Source organism: Cebus imitator, unplaced genomic scaffold (genome assembly GCF_001604975.1).
Source record: "Cebus imitator isolate Cc_AM_T3 unplaced genomic scaffold, Cebus_imitator-1.0 Scaffold45, whole genome shotgun sequence".
Classification (NCBI taxonomy): domain Eukaryota; kingdom Metazoa; phylum Chordata; class Mammalia; order Primates; family Cebidae; genus Cebus; species Cebus imitator.
The window spans coordinates 5,727,794-5,754,037 of record NW_016107360.1 but is presented as its reverse complement, the minus strand read 5'-3'; the positions used below and the strand labels follow the sequence as shown (position 1 = coordinate 5,754,037).

Here is a 26,244-nt window from a genome sequence, read left to right as displayed (position 1 = left end):
TATACTTGAGACTACTGAAAAAAAGAGTTTTACATGCAAAGCATGTAAGAAAAGTAAAATGCACTTTTGGTAAAATACCATAAGAAAGCATGAGAACATAATTTTTCCCCCTAGTTTACAGAGTTAAAGAATTGTTTTAAGTTAGCTAGGATAAGGTTTGAGCAAATTGTGGAAGATTTGTAAAAGATTAATCTTGTAAAAGAAATCCTGTGTGATAAGTTAGCTAACATTAAAGGGGTATTACTCAGACTATCCATAAATTAAACATTGGAATAAAAGCATAACACAGTTTTCTTAGAGCATTCTTCTACTCTTCAACAAAAAAACTGTAAAGGATTAGAAAAGGTTTATGGGAATCTTACCTTATGGGCAAACTGATTAAAATTGAATAGATTTGTCTATAAGGTTTCTTTAAGAACTGGGTTTGACATCAATAATACATGAATGCAAAAGTTAAATCCAGCTTTCTTTGGGCTGTATTTGTGTAAGTGTGTTACTGGTATGGGTTCCAAAATTATGTGAAGTTCCTATAATTCTGAGATGACTAAGCATACATTATCAGTAATAATTATAATTGTTACGCTAAAGTATTTCGTGCCACAAAGGTAACAAATTTCCTTGTCAACTGCATCTGACTGTGGCTGCCCTAAGACTTTTTGTCATCCACAGCTACCAGCTGCCTGGCATGTTGGGAGTCTCAGAATTCTTTAATCTGTCCTCATCCTCTTATTTCATCTTAACATCAATACTTGTCCTTTTTGGCCCATGTCTTCTAAATCTATTAACTTGATTTATCTCCTCTCACCTTCAGGCCATCCACATCCAGATGATCCTCAGTCAAGAATATCATCCTCTCAATATTCAAGAGTCACTCTTCTACAGGGGACTCCTAGACTGTCCATCAGTGGGACATAACAGAGGTGAAACCCTGACTGTGTCTCCCTTGAACCTGGCTGAATACAGCTTTCATCAACCCACAGAGCCACCCTACCCTGACAGTCAGCAAGAGGCCAAGACCCACAGAACCACCACCATCACCCCTGTCATCATGAAGCAGTTACAGAAGACTGAACATCCATTTTTGCCAAAGAATTGGTGTCTTGGATACTTGAGGAAGGAAATGTTACAGTAGGTAATCAGACATGAGCAAAGCAGAGAACACCCCCTGATCCCACAACCAAAAATATCAGGTGATGGTCAGGCAGCTGTTAAACTATTAATTTAAAATAGTAACTGGTCACAACCAGCACCAGGGAAAGGCAGTCTCCCAATAGCTACAAACACCTGAATCTTGCAATCAGCAGCTTCCTGATAAGATCTCAGGAGTTTCGCAAGTGAGCTCAAGCATGCACATTAAAAGACAAAATGGCAGAGTTTAACTGGTATATGAATACTGGGCTGGTAAGGGAAAAAACAGCTCAAGTGAGCATATATAAAGCTTCAGCACGCCGCGCACTGTGGCTCATGCCTGTAATCCCAGCTCTTAGGGAAGCAGAGGTGGGAGGATAGCTTGAGCCCAGGAGTTCGAGACCTGCCTGGGCAATATAGTGAGACCCCGTTCTCTAAAAAAAAAAAAAAAAAAACTTCAGCAAACACACTGAATGTGCAGCACCTCCTAAGTGCTGGCAGCTCATCTGCACATGTGAACAGCCCAACTCAAGGGAAGAAACAGGCAAGAAGTAACACAATCCCAGACGCATGCCAACATATAAGACCCCAAGTCAAAGGTCAAACTGCACACTTGATTCTCATGTCACCCACTTGGCCCACTTCCATGTACTATACTTCCTTTCATTCCTGCCCTAAAACTTTTTAATAAACTTTCACTACTGCCCTAAAATTTGTCTCAATCTCTACCTCTGCCTTATGTCCCTTGGTTAAATTCCTTCTTCTGTGGAGGCAAAAACTAAGGTTGCTGCAGACCTGTACAGATTGACAACCACTAACAAAATGACATGCAATTCTAGAACAAGCTAGCATGCAGTATATGAAAGATTTTCATGGGCAGAGAGTTAATACCCTTCCTCACAAAGTTATACACTAATTAAGCACCTGCATAATTAATAATGTATTTCTTTAACCTAAACTTTTTATTCCATCATAACTGTATTACAATTTGTTCAATTTTCTGAGGAAACGGAGAACTATCACACATGCCTGTATGGAGGACCATTTTTAAGCCACTTCTCAGGCTTCGTCTCTTTCTTCCTTAAAATGTGGAACACCAAACCAGATCCAATACTTACATGAAAGCCCATTGAGACAGAACACAACAGAAACCTATTTTACCCCAAAGCATGCATATTTACCTCAGTATTAGTATGCCCACCAAAAAACGCCCCCTAAAATTTAAAAATTAAAAAAATCCACCAAATTTCCTAAATCATTTTTGTTTAACTATAAATTATTGATATCTCCGGTCAACAACTTCTCATGTTGTCTCTGTTCGCAATATGATTATCTGACCCAGTCAAATTTACCATAAAAGCAGAAATCCTGGAAAATGTTTACAATGAAGTACCTGGCTTAAAGGCTGCTGCAAGTTTCCAAGCTTAGAAATCTAATACCAAAAGCCAAGTAAAACGAAGTAAGAAAAAAACGTAAAAACAAGCTGAGATACAAATGGGTCGATTTGGGACATAAAATTAAGTATCTGGAACCTTTTATTAAAAACTTTTATAAAATAAAATATAAATAACTATATTAAGTTTTAAATGTTAATTTTGCTAGATGGAAAAACTGTATCAACTGGAACAATTACTCAGCAACCAACCACCATCACTTGGGATAGGAGAAAACAAAATTAACTTTAATACCTTATTCTCTTAAGAACGGCAAGAAGAAAGACTTACCTATAATTTTCAAAAAAATGCTTACATTTGAATGTCTGCTTAAGTCTGAAGGAATCACATCCAGGTTATCCTGGTTTTGCCAATAACTAAAGGTGTGATTTGGGGAAACCACATATTCACAATGGGCCTTAGTTTTTCCATTTATAAACCAACAGTGTGGAATCAAAGATGATCTGTGAAACGGAGCTTAAAGATCAGAATTTCTGTCATCTTCCAAATCAAGTTTAAAGTTTTTTTATACACATACATTATACATATATGTGTGTGTATATATATATACATATATATACTTAATCATACGTACATATTTACCTATATATACAAACATATGTATTTCAATACTGTTCTGAATCTCTATTCAAATTACTTCAAAAAAAAAAAAAAAAACTAACAATATTTAATACTTTCTTAATAATAAGATTCTTTGGCACAAAAATTGAAAAAAAAAAAATCAGTAGCCCAATGTTTTAAAATACAGTGTGCTAATAGAAAATTGCCACTGAAAAGACAGTTTGTTACAGTTCCCAAGAGGAGAGAGTACAGCCTGCCATAGGATATAGGGCATATGGATGGGTCAGTCAGGAGGCAAAAGGAGGGGGAGAAACTGTGGACAAAATCCTTTACTGTGGTTTCCAACAGAAGGAACAGGCGAGGCAGGGCAAACAGGCTTAGGATTGGCTAGTATGAATAACTTCAGAAGGCTGTGGGGCCTAGGTGCTGTCCCTAGTTGTCTGGTACATAGCCCTGGGGGGTGATGAGAGCCAGTGGTTTCAAGTGTGAGAATCTAACATAGGAGGTGGTTAGAATGCAGGCTCAGGATTGGTTGGTGTGTGTTTTGAAAAGGGCATTTACATGGGAATTGTTTACTGTCTCTAGAAATTGGCTAACCCTGGAAGAGTTAGTCCTTCCAAAGTCAGCAGACCTCAGATGTCAAAGCATCATAATACATAAAATAAAAGGCTAATATACTCAATCAAGCCAAGTAATAAAGCAGTCTCATTTCTATTGGCTATTTACTGAATATGCACTATATACCAGCACTGTTAAATGTTACAGATGTAAAAATGACCATGTAACAGAAAATAAGCCTGTAAAATGTTAAACATACACACATATTAATGTAGAAGACTAAAGGTAAACATAATGATGTAATGATACTTTACATCTACCCAGTGCTCTGGCATTTGTCTGACCCATTGTCACACATATTATTCCATTTAATCCTCAGAAAAACCCTGTCTAGTAGGCAGATTATCTTCATTTTATATGTGTTTATTATTGAGGCTAGTGAAAGCTAAAGGGGATTCCCACATCACAGATAGTAACAGAACACCACAGACAGTAACTAATTGAACCCACATCTCATTCTTGTCCATTTCTATTTTTCACCCACACCACAACGTCACCTTCATTTTAAGCTAAATCTATGATTATCATGTAGAAACAAACAGCTATTCCTAACAACTGAGGATTGACTGCTTAGTGATCTTTAGTAAGAATGGACTAATATTACATTTAAAAACATGTAGGAGTCTTAACAATTAATGAAACACAAATTCTTTACTAAGAGTACTTGCAAGTAGTACTTGAAGGCACAATTTTCTTTTTTTTTTAATTTCTGTATAATAGTAGTGAGCTAGACCTCAACTAAACTTTCTAAAACATTACTTCCAAAACAGCTCTCTGATTTCTCAGTAATCATAGTTAATTAAATATTTTTAAAGTGTTTCAATAAATTTAGATTAACCTACAAAATGAAATCCAAGCAAATATATTTTAAATTCTTGTATTTTATTTTATTTAAAAAATTCTTCACGGGAGGTCATTCTGTAAATACATCCTTTGATACAATCCTGTATTTAAAGAAGTACTTTCTTCCGGACCGGACACAGTGGCTCATGCCTATAATCCTAGCACTTTGGGAGGCCCAAAGTGGGAGGATCACTTGAGGTCAGAATTTGAGAACAGCCTAGACAAGATGGTGAAACCCCATCTCTACCAAAAATACAAAAAATTAGCTGGGTGTGGTAGCACATACCTGTAGTCCCTGCTACTTGGGAGGCTGAGACATGAGAACCATTTGAACCTGGAAGGTGGAGGAGGTTGCAGTGAGCTGAGATCGCACCATTGCACTCCAGCCTGGGCCACAGAGCGAGACTCAGCTTCAAAAAAAATTTTAAAAAGTACTTTCTTCCCAAGATAGCAGCTGGAATTCAGTATTAAACTCTTATTTGTGCCAGTAGTTGTGAGGCTGAAAATAGTATTCTCCCTGCCTTAATACTCTAGCAGAAAATTCAACAGATCCAGCAAATAAAGTTTCCACTGTTTTAACGAGACCTCCTGGACCCCAAATCAGCTATGATATTCTTCACCTTCTAGAGTAAGAATTAGAAAGTTGTCTCCTTTGAAACTGAGATACAAATATCCATCTAACTCTTCTACTTCTAAGTTTCTGGATTTTACAACTACTGTCCTAGGGCACACTGACCAGAAGTCTAAGTCATATGGGTGCTAAGGTAATAAAATGGTTAGGTAGGTTAGGATGGTTACCAAAAGTTAGATGTCAAGAAGGCAGCAAGGACTATGGTAAATTCCTTGGTCTGAAGATAAACTACTGGCTTTTGGAAAGGTCAGGAGGTAATATTGAACAGGAGAGCTCTGCATCACAGAACTATGCTGCTTGTGAGCTAGAGATACTCAGGCCTAAGCAACCACACTCTGTGGCTTTAAAGGGCAGCTGGTTTCTGACTAGGCATCTTCAAGGTCTGTATCCACTGGCAAGGGCATTTGAGTAGTCAGATGAGGTCCCAGATGGCAATCTACATGCCCAAGGGTTTAGGGCCCTGACCCCCATCTTTGCTGTTGCTGAAGGCTGGGCATGTGGCTAGTTATAAGGGCACTAGGGAATGAATCATATTTTTAAAAAGTTTGTGAATCCAAAAACTGACTTAAGCCTAGAAACTAAACTTCTTTAATAGAGAACAGCAGTAGACTCAATATTAGATTTGGCTTCAAGAATATTTCGAAACACTTTACGGAATCCAGGCTTAGGAAAAAGAAAAGAATTTGTCAAAACAAACAAACAAAAAAACCCTTGTATTTCTGAAAATGTGAACATGCTCCATGCACAGTTTAACTCCAAAAAGAAATCAATTTGATTTTAAAACTAGCAATATTAGTAAACAGTATTTTTCCTGAGTTTTCCCATTGGCTCACTGAAAAGGAATTAAGTTGAATTTGGTTTTTACATATTTGTGCTTTACAGAATTCTAACACTAAATAAAACTACCTCAACTATTTCATTTTACAAAACATACTGCACACACATACATACTTCACTATACAAAAGAAAAAAACCAAGACCTCCATCCGCAAAGGTTACAAAATAGATTAATGGCAGAGACAAACGGTTACCTAGCACAGAGCTCTTTAAGTATGTCATAGTTACACTCTACTCACCACAAACTGCTTATGGAATGAAACATGTTTGCCTTCCAGTTTGAAAATCATACACAGTTATCACTACCACTTCAGACAGCTGCCAAAGAATCAGTTTTAAAGTGCTGAAAGCTCTCCGAGTACTTTGATTTCAACAATCAAGTTTTCTTTGTGGCTTGGGGTAAGGATAGGAGTATGAAGAGGTGGGCTAATTTTTAGAAATATTCCCAAATGGGCTGGTATCCTTAATTACAGGGAAGGCGTGGGAGAATAAGAAAGGTGATGACTAGGTATACAATATAATCCCTCTAAGTTTTTCTTGAATGTGTTGATAATGACTAAACATACACACTAAGCGTGCACATACCACAGGCATATATGTATGTACCTACATATGCGTGTACACACGTACACACACACACGCATACACAAAGATACACAAATGAACTCAATCATGTGTTTTGGAAATATGGACTAAATTAACTACTCTATTTTCATATACTGTGAATACACTCTGATGCATCAAACTCTTACAAAATGTAAATTGGTCTTCAATTCTCTGGTAGCTTGTTACTAAAAAAAACAGAAAATTCTTTTAAAACTTTTCATGGAAACCTTGACTTCCTTGGCCTCAAGGGTTTGTGATGAAACAGCAGAAAAACTTTTGAAGCCACACAAACTCTGAGTTCTTTTCCCAACACCCCCATGTATTGATTCTGTAACCTTGGACAAATTATTTAAACTTTCTAAGCCTTGATTTTCTCATCTACTAAAAACAGCAATCATCTAAGATCAAGATGAAACACAAGTCACCCAGAACAAAGTATAGTCTTCATGCATAAAGAACATGTCTGTTTTGTTTCCCTAGCACCTGGAACAATGTCCAATATATACAATGAAAGGCACTAAATATTTGTTTATTATTTACCCACTAGAAAACAATAAAGTCGCAGACCCAACTCTGTCAACTAAGCTTATGCTACATAAAAATTACATTCAGGATTACCTGAAGAACATAAATTCTATACATAAGGGTCTCTGACTTTTCTTAACGTTATCCTTCAGAAAAAGATCATAAATTCCTATCTAATGACATGTCACAACCTAATCAAGAAGCAAGTTATGAAATGTAAGCCTTACAAAGTATATTTTTTTTTGGGTTTTACAACTATTAACGAAAATGACATATAAGACTCCCTCTTGTGGGCCCCTTTCTTCAAAAAAATAAAAGGAAAAAATGAATATAGTCTTTATTTGGCTTATACTCTTAGAATCTGTGTTTTTAAAATTTATTCAAAATTAGTTTGTGATACACATATATTTAGGCAAGGAAATGTTCTTACTAGCCTCAAATTCCCAATCAACACAGGCCATTAAAGTAATTAAAACTTTCTTTTTCTAATTCGCTTTGTGGCATATGCACCCTGAACCTCCAAAGGAACACAAGGAGTGGAACACTCAGCTAAAGACCTAGGAAACTGCTTCTTATTGAGCATATTACCGTAATTACAATAAGATACTTAAAATAGTAGTGGTTAGCTATAAAGAGAGATTATAATCCTATTCACCTGGACTTGTTTTATAAAGAATTTTTCTTACTAGCACCCTAACTTACTAGCTATATGATCTTGGCCAAGTAAACTAACCTCTGACAGCCTTGGTTTCCTGTTTTATGAACCAACAACTTCTTCATTGAATTGTGAAAAACAAACAAGTTAATATATATAAAGTGCTTAAACAGTGGCATATAAGAGACAAAAAAACTGAGTCAATAAACGATCACAGAAAACAAACACTACAGTGTACAGAGAGTAGATAGTTAAGAGGCAGGAAGTGGTAATAATACAAGTATTTTTAGACTCTGGTTCCATCATTCACTACGTGGCCTTGAGCAAATTATTTAACCTCTATAGGCCTGTTTTTATACCTGAGAGGAGGGATGTCAGCAATACTTACCTTACAGTGTGTTCTGAAGATTACATCAGTTAACAGCTCAAGTGCTGCATACACTATCTGGTATATTATCAACATGCAGTAAATGTCAGCAAAATATGAAAAAAACATAAGGTTCAAAGAAGTACCCTTTTACTACTTGTTTTATGCATTAAAGAAAACTACATAATTTCTTTCCCCACTAGAATATTATAGAGGCAGGAGTTCAGTCCCATGTTATTCAACTATCTAAGGAACACATCAAGCCACACAATACAGATGCTTAATATCTACTTGCTGACTGAATTTGTGGATGCGTCTGCCAGTAGGGAGTCCAGATAATAGATGAAAGTCTATCAAAGGGATATTAAAACCATTTACCTGCCCTATCATTCAAATGAATAAAGACAGTGACATACTACCAATGAGAACAGTTGAGAGAAATTCTGAAAATAAAAATATGCTTTAAATTTAAAAACCTATACTAATAAAATCACAATAATCAAAGTTTGCTTCAACAAGCATGTTTTCATACTTTGTAGTATTTATGACAAACATCTGTCAACTGTCTCAATCTGGTTCATATGTAGATTTAAATATTTAGAATTCACAAACCACTTTAAGTATTTATTTCTCTTATATAAATCCAGTTAGTATGTGTCATCATATTCATCTAGTCTCTTCCTCTTCCCTCTTCTTGAACTCCCTGGCATAGATATCCTCAACTAGACCTGAGCAAGGATTTTCCATCCCTTCCCCAGCCCCACACCAGGCACAGATACCCACTTACCACAGCACAGATCACTATCTCGTTTCTATACTCCTGTGCAAAAGCAGCTCCGCTTCTGTGAACAAAAAGCTATGGTGACTTGACTCATTATTTACAGAACTGTACTAAACCCCTTTTGACTGGCCACATTATGAGGCATCTACAAAATCACATCAGAGTGACTCAATTTGGAAATTTAATATACCTTCCATTTCTTTTCGACGTTCCCCTCACTGGTAAGATTCTCACCTGCAACTGTCTACCAAAACATGAGAAGCAATCAGATTTAAATTCCCTTTATTTCACTTTACTAATCATTTTTCCTTTTATGATCATAAACTCTCTCATTCCTTTAATATACATCTTGAGTCTATTCCAAGGATCTGTCCATCCCATTCTCCTATGAAATCAAAGTTTTCCACCTGTGTCCTTTCTTCTGGTTCAGTAGCAGAATGACAGATACTGAGCAATGCTCATCAAGGTGTGAGAAAAAAATAAAATTACAAAATCATACACATATTTACATTTACGACACAGACTCTACTTACATGAGGCTTACAATCCAACTTTTATATGAATACTCCTTGAGCTAAGTCTGAATTGTGTAATGTTTACAAAACACTAATTGAATTTCAAAGTACATGTGAAATCCAACACAACCTTAAAGTATGACTAAAAAGTTTACCAGGTCAGAAGGAAAAGAAGAAGAGTGGCCCTTCTCTTCCTTCTGACCTGGTAAACTTTTTAGTCATCCCCTTTAAGTCTCAGCTGTTATCATCCTTTCCATGAAAACATTCCCAGAACCCTACAAGCAGAACTAGTTCTTCCTTCCTCTGGGCTTCTATAACACTTCATTCACAGTTTTTATAAACCAAACACCACTAAGTAATCTAATTACCTACCTACCTACCTATTTCATATACCATTGAGTCTAAGATGCAAGTGATCATAGGAAAGAAAAAAGTTCTGCTAGTTAAACTATGACATGTCTTTTGTTTAATCAAATGCATGTCAAAATTTAATCAGCAGAACTTTGAAATAATTTCAAAGATTTAAAATGGGCCCAGTCACAGTAGCTTATGCCTGTAATCCCAGCACTTAGGGAGGCTGAGGTGGGTGGATCACCTGAGGGCGAAACCTCCTCTCTACTAAAAATACAAAAATTGGCTGGGCGTGGTGGCAGGTGCCTGTAATCCCAGCTACTCAGGGGGCTGAGGCAGGAGAATCACTCCAACCCGGGAGGTGGAGGCTGGAGTGGGCGAGATCATGACACTGAATTCCAGCCTGGGTGATAGAACAAGACTCCATCTTAAAATAAATAAATAAATAAAATGTAAAAAAAAGCATGTCCTAGAAGCAGGGAAATACAGTATGTCTCCCACAACAGATAATACATTCTATGAGGGCAGAAACATGTCTTACTTCATCTTTAGTTTCTCAATCTCTATTACCATGCTTAATACACAGTAAGGGGAAAGAACAAACAAACCTAATGTTTTTACCTAATCCCTTACCATTTCTTTCATGTCACCATTCTGGGTCCTAGAGAAATTCAACAAGCTGTTTTTTATATTTAGCAAACATTTACTTCACTGCCACAGTCTTTCTAGAGACCACTGTGAATTCGTAACTAAATTTCTCCAACAATATGCTTTTATCTGGGCTCCTGATTTCTAACTTTTCTACACTTTTATCTACAAAGAAACATTCTGTAATTATCATTTGCATTACAAATATTTTCACTCAATACCTCCAATCCACTAGATTCAAGTTTTTCAAATTTATTTTTTATCTTTTTCATTTTTATTACTCAAAAAGTTTCATTTTTAATTTAGCTTTCTGACTCTGCTTGCGCCTTCAACACTTTCACAAGGCCTTTCTGCTCCTCAATAAGGAAAGCACGCTTGTTCCTGTCACAAACACATTTAGTACACATGGAACCACCTAGGCCCTTGCTGACATGTTTCTTTCTTTTGGACAACCTCATAAGAACTTTAGGTCTTACAGCACAAACCCTCAAAGTCTGCCTGGGCACACGCCACATACAGATTTTGGTGTTTTCCCAATCTTCTTGGTATAAAGGTAAACAATTCCATTACCAGGAGTTCGGAACAGCCTAGTTTTGTTAGAGGCTGTATTGTAGGAAAGCCTACATCGGTATGTCCAACGCTGGACCATTTTGAGTGCCTGCAGACAATGTCCCCAAAAGAGAAAGAAGAAAACTCAATTTATTTTTAATTATTATTTTGGCAGAATCACTTCTTCAAACAAAATGTTAGGAAATGCTTCAACAAACACACAACTTCTGTGGCTGAAGCAGGAGTGCCACAGGCTGTTTGGTTGGCAATTCTGAGCCACTATATGAGACTACTATGCCTCTAGGAGGCACACAGGAGAGACTCCATCATTCCCTGTGTTAGTTATAAGCTTCCACATGATAGCTTTCTTTCCCCCAATCTTTGATACCCATCAAGCTCATTCCAAGTTTAGCAGATTGACTCAAGACATCCTCACTCTTCACCTCTCACCCCCAAAGTCTCAAATGTCCACTTGCTGAGCTAATCTTTAAGGCCTATTTCAAGTCCTATCTCTACCAGAAAAAGCCTTTCTTGTTTACTCCCCACTAACCTCACTGATTTCTGATCTCTCACACTTCTTTTCCATAACTCAAAACCCAGTACTTAAGTATAAACTCTCGTATGTAGTTGCAGCTGCCATATAATGGTTTCATGTATGTAAGTCTTTCTCCTGAACACAAGCATCATTTTAAGACAGGTTAAGTTAGTACCTTCAGAACCTAACAAGGGCTAAGCAGACAGCAGACATTTAGTTCTTACTATACTGAAATACGCTGCTCTTTTCTTTTCGAGACAGGGTCTCACTCTGTTGCCCAGGCTGAAATGCAGTGGCATGATCTCAGCTCACTGCAACCTTCAACTTCCAGGCTCAAGCAACTCTCCCACCTCAGACTCCCAGGGTAGCTGGGACTACAGGCATGCACCACTATGCCCAGCTAATTTTTGTATTTTTAGTAGTGATGGGTTTCACCGTATTTCCCAGGCTGGTCTCAAACTCCTGAGCTGAAGTGATCCAACTGCTTCAGCCTCCCAAAGTGCTGGGGTTACAGGTATGAACCACCGTGCCCAGCCACACCACTTCTTTTCCACCTGGAAATACACCTCTCTCTCCATACACCTCACCTCACCCTTGCTTGCACTTTACCAAAGCTTTCTGATTCCTCTATACAAATTTCTCATTTACCTCTGACATGTAACTCAAGCTAATATCCATACCTAAAATAGCTCATTCTCCCACTTTACTACTTCACATTCTTCTAGTGGGTGTCACTACGTACAGACGTTGCCGGGTTACCACCTCCTGCCTAGTTTTCTTTACAATATGCAAAGCCTTTTCATATATATTATTTTACCTAATCTTTGAGACTCTATGAGGTAAAGAAGGTAGGAACTAGTATCACTATTTTACAAATGAAAAATGAATGGAGCTACAATTATGATGTTTGCCCAGATGGTACAGCTAATGGGGGGAGGGGAGGAGGGCAGAAAGTACCCAAACAAAAATGTGAGTTTTAATTCTTAGTGTGCTATATGACGCCTCTATGTACATGTGATCTGCACCAATTATAAACCTACTATGAGAACCATTACCTCTGATCAAGCACAGATATTTCCAATCTCCTTAACTTTATCATCATCCCTGAGGAAAGGATAAGCTTCATATATTTGAATTATCACTTTTTGTATCAAAAGATTCTTGAGTCTTAAACATTTTATGTACATATAGATACATTTTTAAGAGACAGGGTCTCACCCTCTCACCCAGGCTGGAGTGCAGTGATGATCATAGCATACTATGACCTTGAACAGAACTCTTTTGAGTTCAAGCAATCCTCCCGCCTCAGCCACTTTAGTAGCTGGATCTACAAGCATGGACCACCAAACCCAGCTAATTCTTTTCTTTTCCCTTTTTTTTGTAGAGACACAGTATCACTGTGTTGCCCAGGTTGGTCTCAAGCTCCTGGGCTCACATGATCCTCCTCCCTCAGCCTTGCAAAGTGCTGAGATTACAGGCACGAGCCACTGCGTTTGGCCTCAAACATTTTCAAAAAACACCTCTGTACCAGATAATTCTGAGCCAAAAAGAAAGTGACTACTACAGGACAGAAAGAAACAAAGCAGACGAAAGAGAAAAAGAAAGAGAAAGGGAAAGGGAAAGGGAAAGGGAAAGGGAAAGGGAAAGGGAAAGGGAAAGAAAGGAAAGAAAGGAAAGAAAGGAAAGAAAGAAAGACAGACAGACAGATGGGGGGAGGGGGAAATAGGGAAGGAGAAGGGAGAAGCCAGGAGAAGAGAAGGGGAAAGGGAAAGGAAAGAAAAGAGGGTGTGAGTGTAGTAGAGAATGAGAAATTACTTAATGAATACAATGTACATTACTGAAGTGATGGATACACTAAAAGCCCTGCCTTCATCACTATACAACATAGCAATGAAACAAAATTGTACTTGTACCCTATAAATTTATACAACTAAAAGGTGAGCATAAATACCTTAAAAATAAAAAAGGCATACTGGATTTGCTTACTTCTTAGGGAAAATTGACAAATTTAATTCTGCCAGTGCTTCCTAGAATTTGGGCTCCTTTAGGAACCTAGATTTTCCAATTGTTCTCTAATTCCACTCAAGAAAAGATAATCACATTGTTCACACTAAAGTGACAGTACCAGAAACACAACTATGGTTAAAGACCTAGAGTAGTCCCCCCTTATCAGAGGGGGAAATATGTTCCAAGACCCCTACTGGATCCCTGAAACCATGGACCAAACCCTATGTATATTGTTTTTTCATACATACAAACCTATGATAAAGTTTAATTTATAAATTACACAAAGTATGAGATTAACGACTTCTCTTTGGCACATATTTGGCTTATCTTAGATATATCCAAACTGCCGGCATTACTATGTTTGCACTTTGAGGCCATAAATATATAAAATAAAAATACTTGAACACACCGTGATACCACAGCAGTTAAGAAGGCTACTAAGTGACTCGTCAGTAGCATACACAGAGTGTATAACTGGATAAAGAGAAACTTCCCGGGGCCGGGCGCGGTGGCTCACGCCTGTAATCCCAGCACTTTGGGAGGCCGAGGCGGGTGGATCACAAGGTCAAGAGATCGAGGCCATCCTGGTCAACACGGTGAAGCCCCGTCTCTACTAAAAACTACAAAAAATTAGCTGGGCATGGTGGTGTGTGCCTGTAATCCCAGCTACTCAGGAGGCTGAGGCAGGAGAATTGCCTGAACCCAGGAGGCGGAGGTTGCGGTGAGCCGAGATCGCGCCATTGCACTCCAGCCTGGGTTAAAGAGCGAAACTCCGTATCAAAAAAAAAAAAAAAAAAAAAAAAGAGAAACTTCCCATTCACCTTGGACACACTGAGATTTCGTCACAATACTCAGAAAGGTGTGCAATTTAAAACTTATAAATTGTTTCTTTCTAGAATATACCATTTAATATTTTTCGACCATGGTTGAATGCAGGTAAGCAAAACCACAGATAAGAGGAGGCTACTATACTGAGATAAAATATCATTAACTACAAATTCAGTGTCAGAACTAAAGCACATTTTTAAAATACTGTTTTGGTATTCACCAAATAAAAGAGCAAATGACATAGAAAAACAGCACCTAAGCACACAGTAAATTTAAGAACAATGAACAGGAACATATTAATTTATGAATTAAAAGTGCTGCATTTATTGCTTAATAGAATTCACCCTAATTATACACCCTCCATAAGAAAAATGGTAAATATCACCCTCAATCTCTCTCACAAAAATCCCTAAATACCTAATCATGTAAGTTTAACACTTACAGAGAACTCTGACCATGTGTTGGATGGGAGTACCCAGAACAAACTAAAATATATACTCTTATTTCATAGATCTTAAATTTTAGAATTAGAAGATGACTCAGAATTTATAGTTTAATCCAACTTTCTATACAGTACAAGAAATTCTTCTGCAGTCTACAGTATCTTTGCCAGATGAACATCCAATCTTCAGTGATCACTACCTACTGAAACAAACCATTCCATTGTTGCATAACTCTAGTCTGTCTTTGTCTATGTGTACACATACATATTCTATGCTTTTCCAGAGCCAAACAAAATAATAGAACTATGTCAGTTTAAAAAAAAAAAAAAAAAGCCCTTCATATATCAAAACAACTGTCACAATTTCTTGTTTTCTTTTAAAGAAAGAACTCTGTTCTTTGATTATTGCTACTATGAAATGTTTCCCACATTCTTGATTCTGGGAATCCTTCTTGATATGTTTGCAAGTTTGCCAATGCCCCATTTAAAATGTGCCACCCGGTACGGCGCACAATATTGCAGAAGTGTTTGACGAGAACAAGGTACAGAAGGAGCTTTATTCTATACTCAGTTCATACTAAGCCAATAAATCCCAAATCATTTTCACAAGTCCTTCTGCCAAACCACGTTTTTTATCTTGTAGGTATATAATTCCCTCCATCTTTTTTTCTTTTTTTGAGACAGTCCACAGTCTCACTTTTTTTGTCGCCAGGCCGGAGTGCAGTGGCGCGATCTTGGCTTGCTGCAACCTCCACCTCCTGGGTTCAAGTAATTCTCGTGCCTCAGCCTCCAGAGTAGCTGGGCCTACAGGTGCATGCCACCATGTCTAGCTAATTTTTTTTGTATATTTAGTAGACGGGGTTTAACCATATTGACCAGGATGGTCTCAATCTCTTGACCTCGTGATCCACCTGCCTTGGCGTCCTGAAGTGCTGGGATTACAGGCGTGAGCCACAGTGCCTGGCCAATACCCTCCATCTTAAGTAGAAGATCTTACCTGTTATATATATGCCTTACTAATTCTGGCCCACCATTTCAGCCTATTAAGATCACTCTGAATCTCAATTCTATCATATTAGCACCACCTCCCAGCTTTGTCTCATATTTGAATTTAGTAAATATGGTCATTCTTCAACCTTGTATTTGAAAAAACAATGTCAAACAGTACTACATCAAAATTAGTTCTATTTTGCAATAGTGTGAGACTGCTTACAGAGGTGAAAAATCAATTACCACTTTTCATATAATTGTGCAACCTGCTATGAGCCTTCAAAGAGACCAGGACTATCAATACTAAAATCAAGATATATTATGTTAACATTATTTCCTTTGCATACGCATCTGGAAACCCTAAAGAAAGAAGATATTAACCTAGTTTCTTTGTGAACTCATACTGGCTCCCAGTGACTCCTGCGTTCTTTTTTAAAATGCTCAAGAGCCAACTATTCAATAGTTCATTCAAGGACTTTGTTAAGAATGGTTATCAAGCTCATTTGTCTGAAGTTCAGGATGTTTTAAAGAATTTAGGTGTTATTCATGCTAAAATTTCTGGTACTTTTTACCATGCAGCATAAATTTTAAGTTACTGATACTACCCTGAAACCAAATCTGAAAGTTCCTTCTGACCTTAGGATAACTTCCAAAAAGCCAACCCAGAAACGCAGTAGAAAGACAACTGAAGCAGAAGTCAAGATTCTAGCCCTTACTTTATCATAAAATATAAGAGGGTCATTTAACCTCTCTGGGCTTCAATTTCTTCATTTCTAAAATAGGGCTAAGGAAAGAGGGTGGAAGAAAGAGGCTCAGTTATTTTTAAGTTACCTTAGTAACTACAATTTCATTAAGCCTTCATCTCACCACATACTTAAATAAGCCATTTGTGGTTCAACAGGTTTCCTTTGCCACAATTTGCTCATTCACTGGGTAGCAAAATTACAAGCATTATGAACATCCAAACTTAACTGAAACCCACATGAAAAGAGTATAGAAGAGCACACATATGTATACAGACTGATATTAGGCCAGGTCCCCCTGTTCCCGTCAATCCTTACTGTGTCACCCCCAAGTACCTAATGTGGCAATGCAGAACCTCTGACCCACATTTCTTGAAACAGTAAAAACACAAAATGTCTTTATAAATAGACTTTAGCAGCATTATCAAAAGGTTACAACTGCTAAGCCATAATCTCCAAGATCCTTTCCACCTACAATTCTATCATTTTGTAAGAGTATGTCATCTCTACAGGATCTACACATAGCACCATTCCCTATCTTCCTTCTTGATTAAGCAGATTTAAAGCTGTGAGTGCTTTCATGCCTGCCCCAATATACCTCATGATCTACCCACCTTAGCCTCCCAAAAGTGCTGGAATTACAAGCATGAGCCACCACGCCCAGCATGTTCTTAATCTGCTTCCATGTCTGTCCCAATATTCCTTAAGTACTACTCATTATATATTCTCTGATTCAGAATATGAAAAGCAGGTGATTAAAACTCTGTTTTCAGCCAGTCATGGTGCCTTATGCCTGTAATCCCAACATTTTGGGAGGCTGAGGTGGGGAGATCACCTGATGTCAGGAGTTTGAGACCAGCCTGGCCAAAATGGCAAAACCCCATCTCTTCTAAAAATATAAAAATTAGCCAGGCATAGGCCTGGCGCAATGGCTCACGCCTGTAATCCCAGCACTTTGGGAGGCTGAGGCAGGCAGATCACCCGTGGTCAGGAGTTTGAGACCAGCCTGGCCAAAATGGCAAAACCCCACCTCTTCTAAAAATATAAAAATTAGCCAGGCATAGGCCTGGCGCAATGGCTCACACCTGTAATCCCAGCACTTTGGGAGGCTGAGGCAGGCAGATCACCTGTGGTCAGGAGTTCAAGACCAGCCTGACCAACATGGAGAAACCTGTCTCTACTAAAAATATACAATCAGTCTGGCATGGTGGCACACGCCTGTAATCCCAGCTACTCGGCAGGGTGAGGCAGGAAAACTGCTTGAACCCGGGAGGCGGAGGTTGTGGTGAGCTGAGATTGTGCCATTGCACTCCAGCCTGGGCAACAAAAGTGAAACTCCATCTCAAAAAAAAAAAAAAAAAATTAGCCAGGCGTGGTGGCATGTGCCTGTAGTCCCTACTCTTGGGAGGCTGAGGCCAGACAATTGCTTGAACCCAAGAGGTGTAGTGGGCATGAGTAGATATCCTGCCATGGCACTCCAGCCTGGGTAACAAAAGAGACTCCATTTCCAATGCAAACAAACAATCAAAAAACCCTATTTTCCTTTGTTACTCTATCCTGAAATCCTTCTAAAAAAAAAAAAAAATGCCAGGCCGGGCATAGTGGCTCATGCCCATAATCCCAGTACTTTGGGAGGCTGAGGCAGGTGGATCACAAGGTCAAGAGTTCAAGATGAGTCTGGACAACATGGTGAAACCCCGCCTCTACTAAAAATAAAAAATTAGCCAGGCGTGCTAGTGCATGCCTGTAGTCCCAGCTATTTGGGAGGCTGAGGCAGGAGAATCACTTGAAACCGGAAGGCAGAGGTTGCAGTGAGCCTAGAACATGCCACTCCAGCCTAAGCAACAAGAGTGAAACTCCACCTCAAAAAACAAAATGCCTTTCTAAAAAATTAATGTGGTTCTACATTGAGAACTTTTCATCTTCCATGAAAAAAAATCACTTAATAGTTAAAGCCAGGTTGGTAGTTCAGAGCCTGAGTCACTCGAATTGTATAAAAGATTTAAGTTTCTAATAATGAATTCCAATCTATAATAAAAAGTATAGAGATTTTAAAGAAGTAAGATTACTGGAGTAAATCTGACTCCCCTGAAAAAAGAGTAACCAAACACGGGAGTACATGAGTATGTATATATACAGCTACCCATGAGTGAAATCCTAATTAATAAAACATATATGGCAAAGGAAAACTATATTTGTATTAAACCTCAAGCCAATTTTCCACCTTTAATAGCTCTGGAAAACAAGATCACTGTAAGAGGTTAATTCTACTGAATAAAATTCAGTTTTAAAATTAAATATAAATTTTAATTAATTTCTTTGGTACTAATAATGAAGAACTGGTCCTTCCACTTCTAGTTTCATACTATATCCCCAGGTTTCGTATTTTAATTCCCGGGAGAAGTAAAAAAAAAAATCAGGTAAGAGAGTCAAGTTCTTCAAGGGTCAGCAGTATCTTATCATCAAGTCTGAACTTCCTCTGTGGGAGAACCAGCATAAAATTGTTAATTTCCACTAAAATTGACTAAGAAATATTCATTCATTAATCAAAAGGCCTACAGTATGATCTCTGTTACTACATATGATGATTACTACCAAAAATAAGGCACATTGTGGGCCACTGCAAGTTAATTAGATTTAGCTATCCACAGTTCCTATAAGCTCCAAAGTATTTAAGAAAATGTAACACTTGAAATTCATTTTATTTAGGGCTCTTTGACCATTAGAAGACATTGTGAAAACAGGCAGTTCATTCTCCTCACTTAGTTAAAATAAAGGAGCTTTAGCCAGAAGTACAATTAGTTGTCTTTGAGCTTAAATTAAGGTTTCTGCTTTTCCTCTGAAGTCAAACTCAGCATGTTCTTCTTTATAAGTGAGAACTTTAAAAAAAAAAAAAAAAAAAAAGGATTACACATGGACATACAGGTGGAATACTCACACTGGGGACTATAAAAGGTGGGGGACTGAGTGAGGGTTGAAAAATGACCTATTGGGTACAATGTTCACTAGTTGGGTGACGGGTACACTAAAATCTCACCACTATGCAATATATCCATGTAACACAACTGCACTTGTACCCCCTATATCTATTTTTTTTAAGTAAAAGTAAAAATTTTTAAAGTCAAATTCAGAATCCCAATAAGGAAACAAACAAAAATACGCAGAGCATACACATATTTGGTTCCTACTACAATTCTAACTAATGCTCAGCATGGAGTCAGGATTTACAGCTGAGACCAAAGCACAGAAACACATGATGCTGCATACACTATTAACAGAAGAGGATGCCCCTAGGTTGTTGCTAATATTCTCATTTCATAAAATTAAGTACCAAGCTCCCCAGCTTCAAGTACTGGTTTTATTAGCTTTACCTTGTACGATTTTACTTTTTTCAAATTTCCTCCTATACTTAAATGAAACCATCCAAATCACGTCAATCTTTTAAGTGAAAAAACTGTCCCTGAAAATGAAGGAATAACCACACCTACTGGCAGTGTTCAGCATACAGTAGCCATCTCAACACACACTTGTGGAATAAAAACTAAAGTTTTCAGCTGAGGGTTGGAAATCGATTAAGGAAAAAAAAAACCTAAAAAGTTGTACTTGCCACCAAAATCTATTCTGAGGCACAAATGAACTAGCTCAACACCCACCTGCTTCCATATTCTGTCTTCTGGTTCACTGCTGATGACTAGACACTTGATTCTCAAACTTCAGTGAGTTTGTCCGAGACATGGTCTCCATCTGTCACTCAGGTGGAAGTGCAGTGAGGCAGTCACAGCTCACTGCAGCTTGCATCCCTGGGCGTAAGCGATCCTCCTACTTCAGCCTCCCAAGAAACTGGGACCACAGGTGTACCACCACATTCGGCTAATTTAAAAAAATTTTTTTGGAGAGACTATGTTGCCCAGGCTGGTTTTGAACTAGTGGGCTCAAGCAATCCTCCCACCCTGGCCTCCCAAAGTGTTGGGATTACAGGATGAGCCACCACACCCAGCTGCTTCAGTAGTTTTAGAGTTACCTGAAAAGTATGCTAAAAGGCAAATCCCTTGTCCCCCACGATTCAAAACTTACAGTACCAGAAGCTGGATCCTGTGTTTATAATCAACCATTCAAGTTAATCTAAGTTTGGGTGGCCAAAACATTTGTTTACTCTCACATGTCTAAGGGAAAACTTCTGGATTGCAACAGAGACCAATTAGAGAGCAGAAGAATTGATTATTTCTAACCTAAATTAGAAATTACTCCATTCTCTTAATTAATCACAATTCGCTAACTAATGCTTAATAAGACGAAATGGAAGTGAAATAACTTCTGCTTTTACAATGCAAACTGTCATTCAACCCACCAAAAACACTTTTCTGAAATACTACAATTATTGTCAAAGTTTTCAGCAAAGGAGTAGAAACAAAGCAAGTTAAGGACTGTAAACCACAGAAACACTTATATAATTACGCTGTAACAGTTTTAGGGAAAAAAAACCACACTCAAAACACTAAATTACTGTGCTTGCCAATAAAGAAGCCACTAGCCACATGTGGCTACTTAAATTAAAATTAAATAAAATTTAAAATTCAGTTCCTCAGATGCCCCAGACATACCTAATTGCTTAGGAATCACATGTAGCTAGCCTGTGGCTAACATTTTAGATAGGACACATAAACATTTCTAACATCACAGAGCGTTCCGCTGGATGGCGCTGTCTAGAAGTAGCAGGTATCTACATAAAAACTATAATCCCAGTTCTCCTGAATCAGAAAGTTTTATCTGGCAATTTACAATTTCACATATATATGTCTACTTGAGGTATTAACCATAAAATAACCCTAGCATATTTTTTTGGCAACTTATTTCAAGAAAGGTCATTCAAAAGTGATAAACTTATTTATCTCAGATTATCAATACAGAAATATTTAACTGACAAGGTCTGAAAGTATCAAAGGCACTAAAACAAAACGAGGCTTTCATCAAATCAGAATCAATGAAAAGGGCTTAATTACTAGAAAACAAAAGTTATTAGGGATAAGACTGGTCCAAAAAAGATTAAACTACTTGCCAAGTACTTCAGAAGTATCTATTTACACGCATAACAAATAATAACTACTTTTTAAATTGGTTTAAAAATAACTTTACCACAATTAATTCAAATTAGTGAATTCTGTCAACATTTTTCATTGCTTTCCACCAACCTTACATTAAACATCTACAAATCACACAATGACCATAAGATTTAATTAAATATAATTCTAAGTGAAGGATTATAAATTCAAATCCTGATATTACCTTAAAAGTAGACATAAAATTTAACCAAACAACTTACAATGTAAAACTATCTCTCAGCTGCATCAATATCTAGTTTAAAACAGTCCAGTGTAATAAAACACAAAAGTACGGGTCACAAGATACTGAAGCTTGAGAAATAGCTTAAATTAAAAAAAAGTTAGCCTTATTATACCACAGAATTAAAAGTTCAACAGATTCACAGTTACATATACCAATTGAGTTTAAAACTACTTTCCCTCAAAGAAGAGATAAATATTATTTTGACTAGGGTTCTTTCTGAAAAGTTCGAAGGTACTGAAATAAGACCACTTAATTACAGAAGGCAATTATGATTCTAATCTGAAAGCTTTGTCTCATAAAATGCTGTTAAAAAAATTGTCTAACAAATTTAACACATAAAACCTAACATAAAATCTACAAAAGTGAACATGTCACACTGATTACTACAGAGCTATGTTTGTTACTATGATATTCCTGTTTCTGGTTCCTTATGATTACGTGTTTACTTCAGAGGCTATGTCAAACCTAAGAATTAGCAAAGAAAAGCAATGATTGTTATGAAAACGATTTATAAGGTACTTAAAAAGATGTCATAACTTACCTGCAACACTAGTGATTGTAACAGGAACTCCCTGCACTTGAACACCTGCAGCACCCAGGTTGGCAACGCTCACTGTCTGAAGGTTAGGCACTGATGCAAGCTGGGCAGTATTCAAAGTTATTGGGGCACCAGCAACAGCCACAGGAGCAATCTGAGCAAGAGTTGTGCCACCACTTGAAGACACTGGGGTGATGGTTAATTGTTGGGATAACCCAGCATTCTGAACTTGCAAATTTGAAAGACTCTGAATATTCTGAACTTGTACAGTCTGCCAACTGATTTGCCCTGAAGGTGTTAAAGTTGGAGCCCTGATAAGCACCTGAGTCGGATTTACTGCTTGAAGTTGAACATTCTGCAAAGGCTGCTGCTGGATGGTCTGAATTGTCTGCCCTGACTGGAGTTGAAATGACTGTGGTGGAATTGCCTGAATGATCTGTTGCTGAGGCTGTTGGATCTGGATCTGCTGTAAGATAGGTTGGCCTACAATTTGCACCTGCTGAAGAGAATTTGATTGATCCTGTGCATTCTGCATTCCATTAGGCTGTAGCTGACTGGAGCTCTGGGCTTCAGACTCAGTAGCAGCAGGTGTTTGAGACTCTTCAATGGTGCGTTCAGAACTACTGGCTGACGTGCTTGCATACTGGCCCGTATCTGCTGAGCTCACTAATGTGTCACTGCTTGTCAGAGATGTTGAAGCAGTGGTTGTACAGGTAGTGGAGGAGGAGGGAGATTCCGGCATAGTACTGGCAGAAGTAGTGGTATTAGTGGGTGTGGAAACTAACTGATTCCCATTGGAAGTCCCACTATCAGCAGTAGTAGCAGGCTGGCCAACCTGCCCAGTCCCTCCTCCAGCAGCCACGTTGTTTATCACTGGCAAAGCTAGAGTCACACCTCCAATGTTAATTGGTAGGGTGGTTACAACTTGAGCCTGAGTACCAGGAAGAGTCTGTAACTGAAGTGGTATTGAAACACCAGGTCTAATTTGGACTGGAACTGTCTGATTTGCCAGGTTTTGAGCAAGAATATTCCCAGAAGCTGTCCTGTTAGCAGCTGTGAGTATAGCTTGATTATTACCTGCAGAAATGAGCTGAATTTGACCCTGCAAATCCTGTAGAGATGAACTACTAGTTGGATTGATTTGAATTTGTTGACCTTCCACTGTCTGAAGTTGTGGAATCACTTGGTACTGTACACTACCACTTGGATTTTGTACTTGTATGACTTGAAATTGACCAGGGGTGGAAGAATTACCTGATTTAGTTTTTGTAGGAGATGCACTCCCGTTATTACTGCTGGAAGAGCTAGATGAACTAGAAGCTGGTTGAGAAACGTTATTTTCTTTTGAAGCAGGAGGAGTGGAGGCAACAAGTTGCCAAGCGTTTCCAGCAAGTTGCGTTGTTACCAGTTCTAGCTGTTGTGGTTGATTCTGAAGCTGCACCAATCCTTGGCTTGGATCTATAATAATTTGTTGTTGTCCAGTTGCTTGATTTTCACCAGGAGTCCCTATTTTGCTGCAAGTAGCTGCCAGTAAAGCCAGAGGAGAGGGCTGAGAGTCCTACCCAAAATAGGGCGGTAAAGCAGAAGGGGGGAAAAAAAAGTGGGCGGATTTAGTGGAGGCCAGTAGTTGCCAGGGGGTTACTTATTTATTTTGACAACTCTACATAACAAAATTTAGGAAGCAGCAGAAATCAAAAAGAAATACGAACAAAAGTAGATAAGAACTATTTGAATAAGGAAGCAGGTCCTATAACATCAAGTTTAAATAAAAGGAAATTTCTTTAAAACTCTGTAAAGTGTTTTGTTCCTAAACTCAAAATGCCCTTCGGAACACACACACCGTTTTCTTATAGTCTGAATTCCTGATTTAATTTTAAACAGCGTTATACCCTTAAAGAGGTGAAATCTTGATGAATTTACAATTTAAGTTCCTCACTCTCAGAAAGATGCTTTGAGTGGACATTTTTATTCTGTTCTTTACTTCTGGGCATTTAAAGGGCATAACTCCCTCTCTTTCCTAATGTGTCGTTAAGAATTTTATTTATTTGTTTGCCTTTACCTGGGAGCCTGAGGTTTTGGGTTTTTTATTGTTATTCTCTGGCTCAGAGGTTTTCCCTCCTTCTGTAGCCATCGCCGCTGCCGCTGCCGCCTCCTCCTCCTCCTCCTTCTTCTGATCTGCAACAAACCCCCCAACCACACACACACACGACAACAGGTTATTAGGATTATTATTATTCGTCTTCTCCCTCTCCTCTTCTCCCCCCTCCCCCCGAACATTAATCTCCATAAACCCGCGATCCACGCACACCGGCAGGGGGTGGGGGAGAAGGAGGGAAGGGAGGAGGGGGTATCACAAAACGTGGTTTGAAACCCGACCCATCGGCTCCAGAGCAACACCCAGAAGGAGGTTGTTCTCTCTCAGACATTAAGACAAAACACAACCCTCCTTCCCTCCCCCTGATTCCCTCCCGCCCTCTCCTCCTCCCCTTAAAGCATCTCAGCGGCCCCGGGGGAGGGGGGAGAACCGAGCAGGGTCTGGGGAGGGAGGGAGGGAGGGAGGCGGCGAAGGAGACCGAGGGGGGTGGAGAATACGTACCGCTCATCCCGCATTAACAGGACAAACCCTCAGACGGAGACACTGGGATAGAGGTGGGTGGGGGTGGGGGCGAGGCGGGAGGAGAGGCCGGTCCCGCCCGCCCGCGGTGGCTCGGGAGGAGGCTGTAGCTGGCACAGGCTCTGCCTCTTTTTCCACGAATGGCCGCCGCTGGGCTGTGGCGTAGCAGCTCCTCTCTCCGCCCGAGCCCGGCTGACTCGCCCTTGATTGACAACGGCGGCGCGCGGCGCGGGCGGCGGCGCGGGTCGGGGGCGGGGCCAGGGCGGCGCGAGCCCTGCCGACTCCCCACCCCCCTCGGCCTCTCTCCGCCGGAGCCTCCGACTCTCCACCCCTTCCCCCAGCGGATTGGCCGCCGACCTGCCGGGGGCCGGGGCGCTGGGGCCGCCTCCTCTCCACCCCCTTTCTCGAGGTTATTCTTTTAGCAGCTCTTCTCCTCCTCCCTGGATTCTCTGGCGCTCCTTCCTCGGCGTTCTAACTCAGGAGCGCTGCCGGTAGGCCCTCCATACAGCCAAACTTGTTGTCTCAGGATATCCCGCCCCCTACTCATTTCCCAGCGCCCTCCACTCAAAAACCTGCTCCAGCATCTCTCCAATTGCCACTTAAGAAAAAAGTAGGGCCCTCGCTCCAGGCAAGCGAGAGGGGCGGACGTGGGCGCTCGCGGACCACCGACAGCTCGGTGCGCCAGGTGAACTGCCCGCTGCCCCCGCGCAGGGAGCATGGCTTTCCTGAGGCGCATCCGGACGCGGGCGCCCTTTTTCCCTGGCTCGGTCTCCATTGGCTGAGCCCCCGCTTACGCGCGCTGAGTGGTGGGAGAGAGGGCGGGGCAATGTCGCAAAGGCTGTCGGCACTCGTAGTTTCCGGCGGCCGCGGCGCTTTCTTCGAGGCACCTCCTCTCTCCCGCCCCCAACCGAGGCCGGGCTGCCAAGCGGAAAGCTGCCCGAGGGGGCGGTGGCGGCAGGGCGTGGCCGGGGCCGAGTGGGAGTTGAACTGAGCGAGGAGGGGGAATGGGTGTTGTTTGCCTGGGCCTATCCGCCGCGCGGGGCTGCCCAAACCACCTCTGCCACCGCCTCCTCGGCTCCAAGCCGCTCCCCGCGGGGCGAGCTCACACCCGGAGAGCTCGGCGATTGAGCGGGCG

The 26,244-nt window shown here is 39.8% G+C and overlaps 1 protein-coding gene across 3 annotated transcripts in view; it reads right to left on the bottom strand.

Moving 5' to 3' along the window:
* SP4 (Sp4 transcription factor) overlaps window positions 1-25,312 on the bottom strand; it is a 94,636-nt gene extending 69,324 nt beyond the window's left edge. For 2 of the 3 annotated variants that reach the window (XM_017526947.1, XM_017526950.2), the window contains exons 1-3: window positions 25,092-25,312; window positions 24,555-24,670; window positions 22,499-24,053 (exon numbers count right to left, since the gene is read on the bottom strand). In XM_017526947.1, the coding sequence (XP_017382436.1) occupies window positions 22,499-24,053; window positions 24,555-24,670; window positions 25,092-25,098 (1,678 nt within the window). In that variant the 5' untranslated portion in view covers window positions 25,099-25,312. The remainder of the gene's footprint in view (window positions 1-22,498; window positions 24,054-24,554; window positions 24,671-25,091) is intronic. The other variant, XM_017526948.1, reaches the window with a different exon arrangement.
* Between the last annotated feature and the right edge of the window lie 932 nt (window positions 25,313-26,244).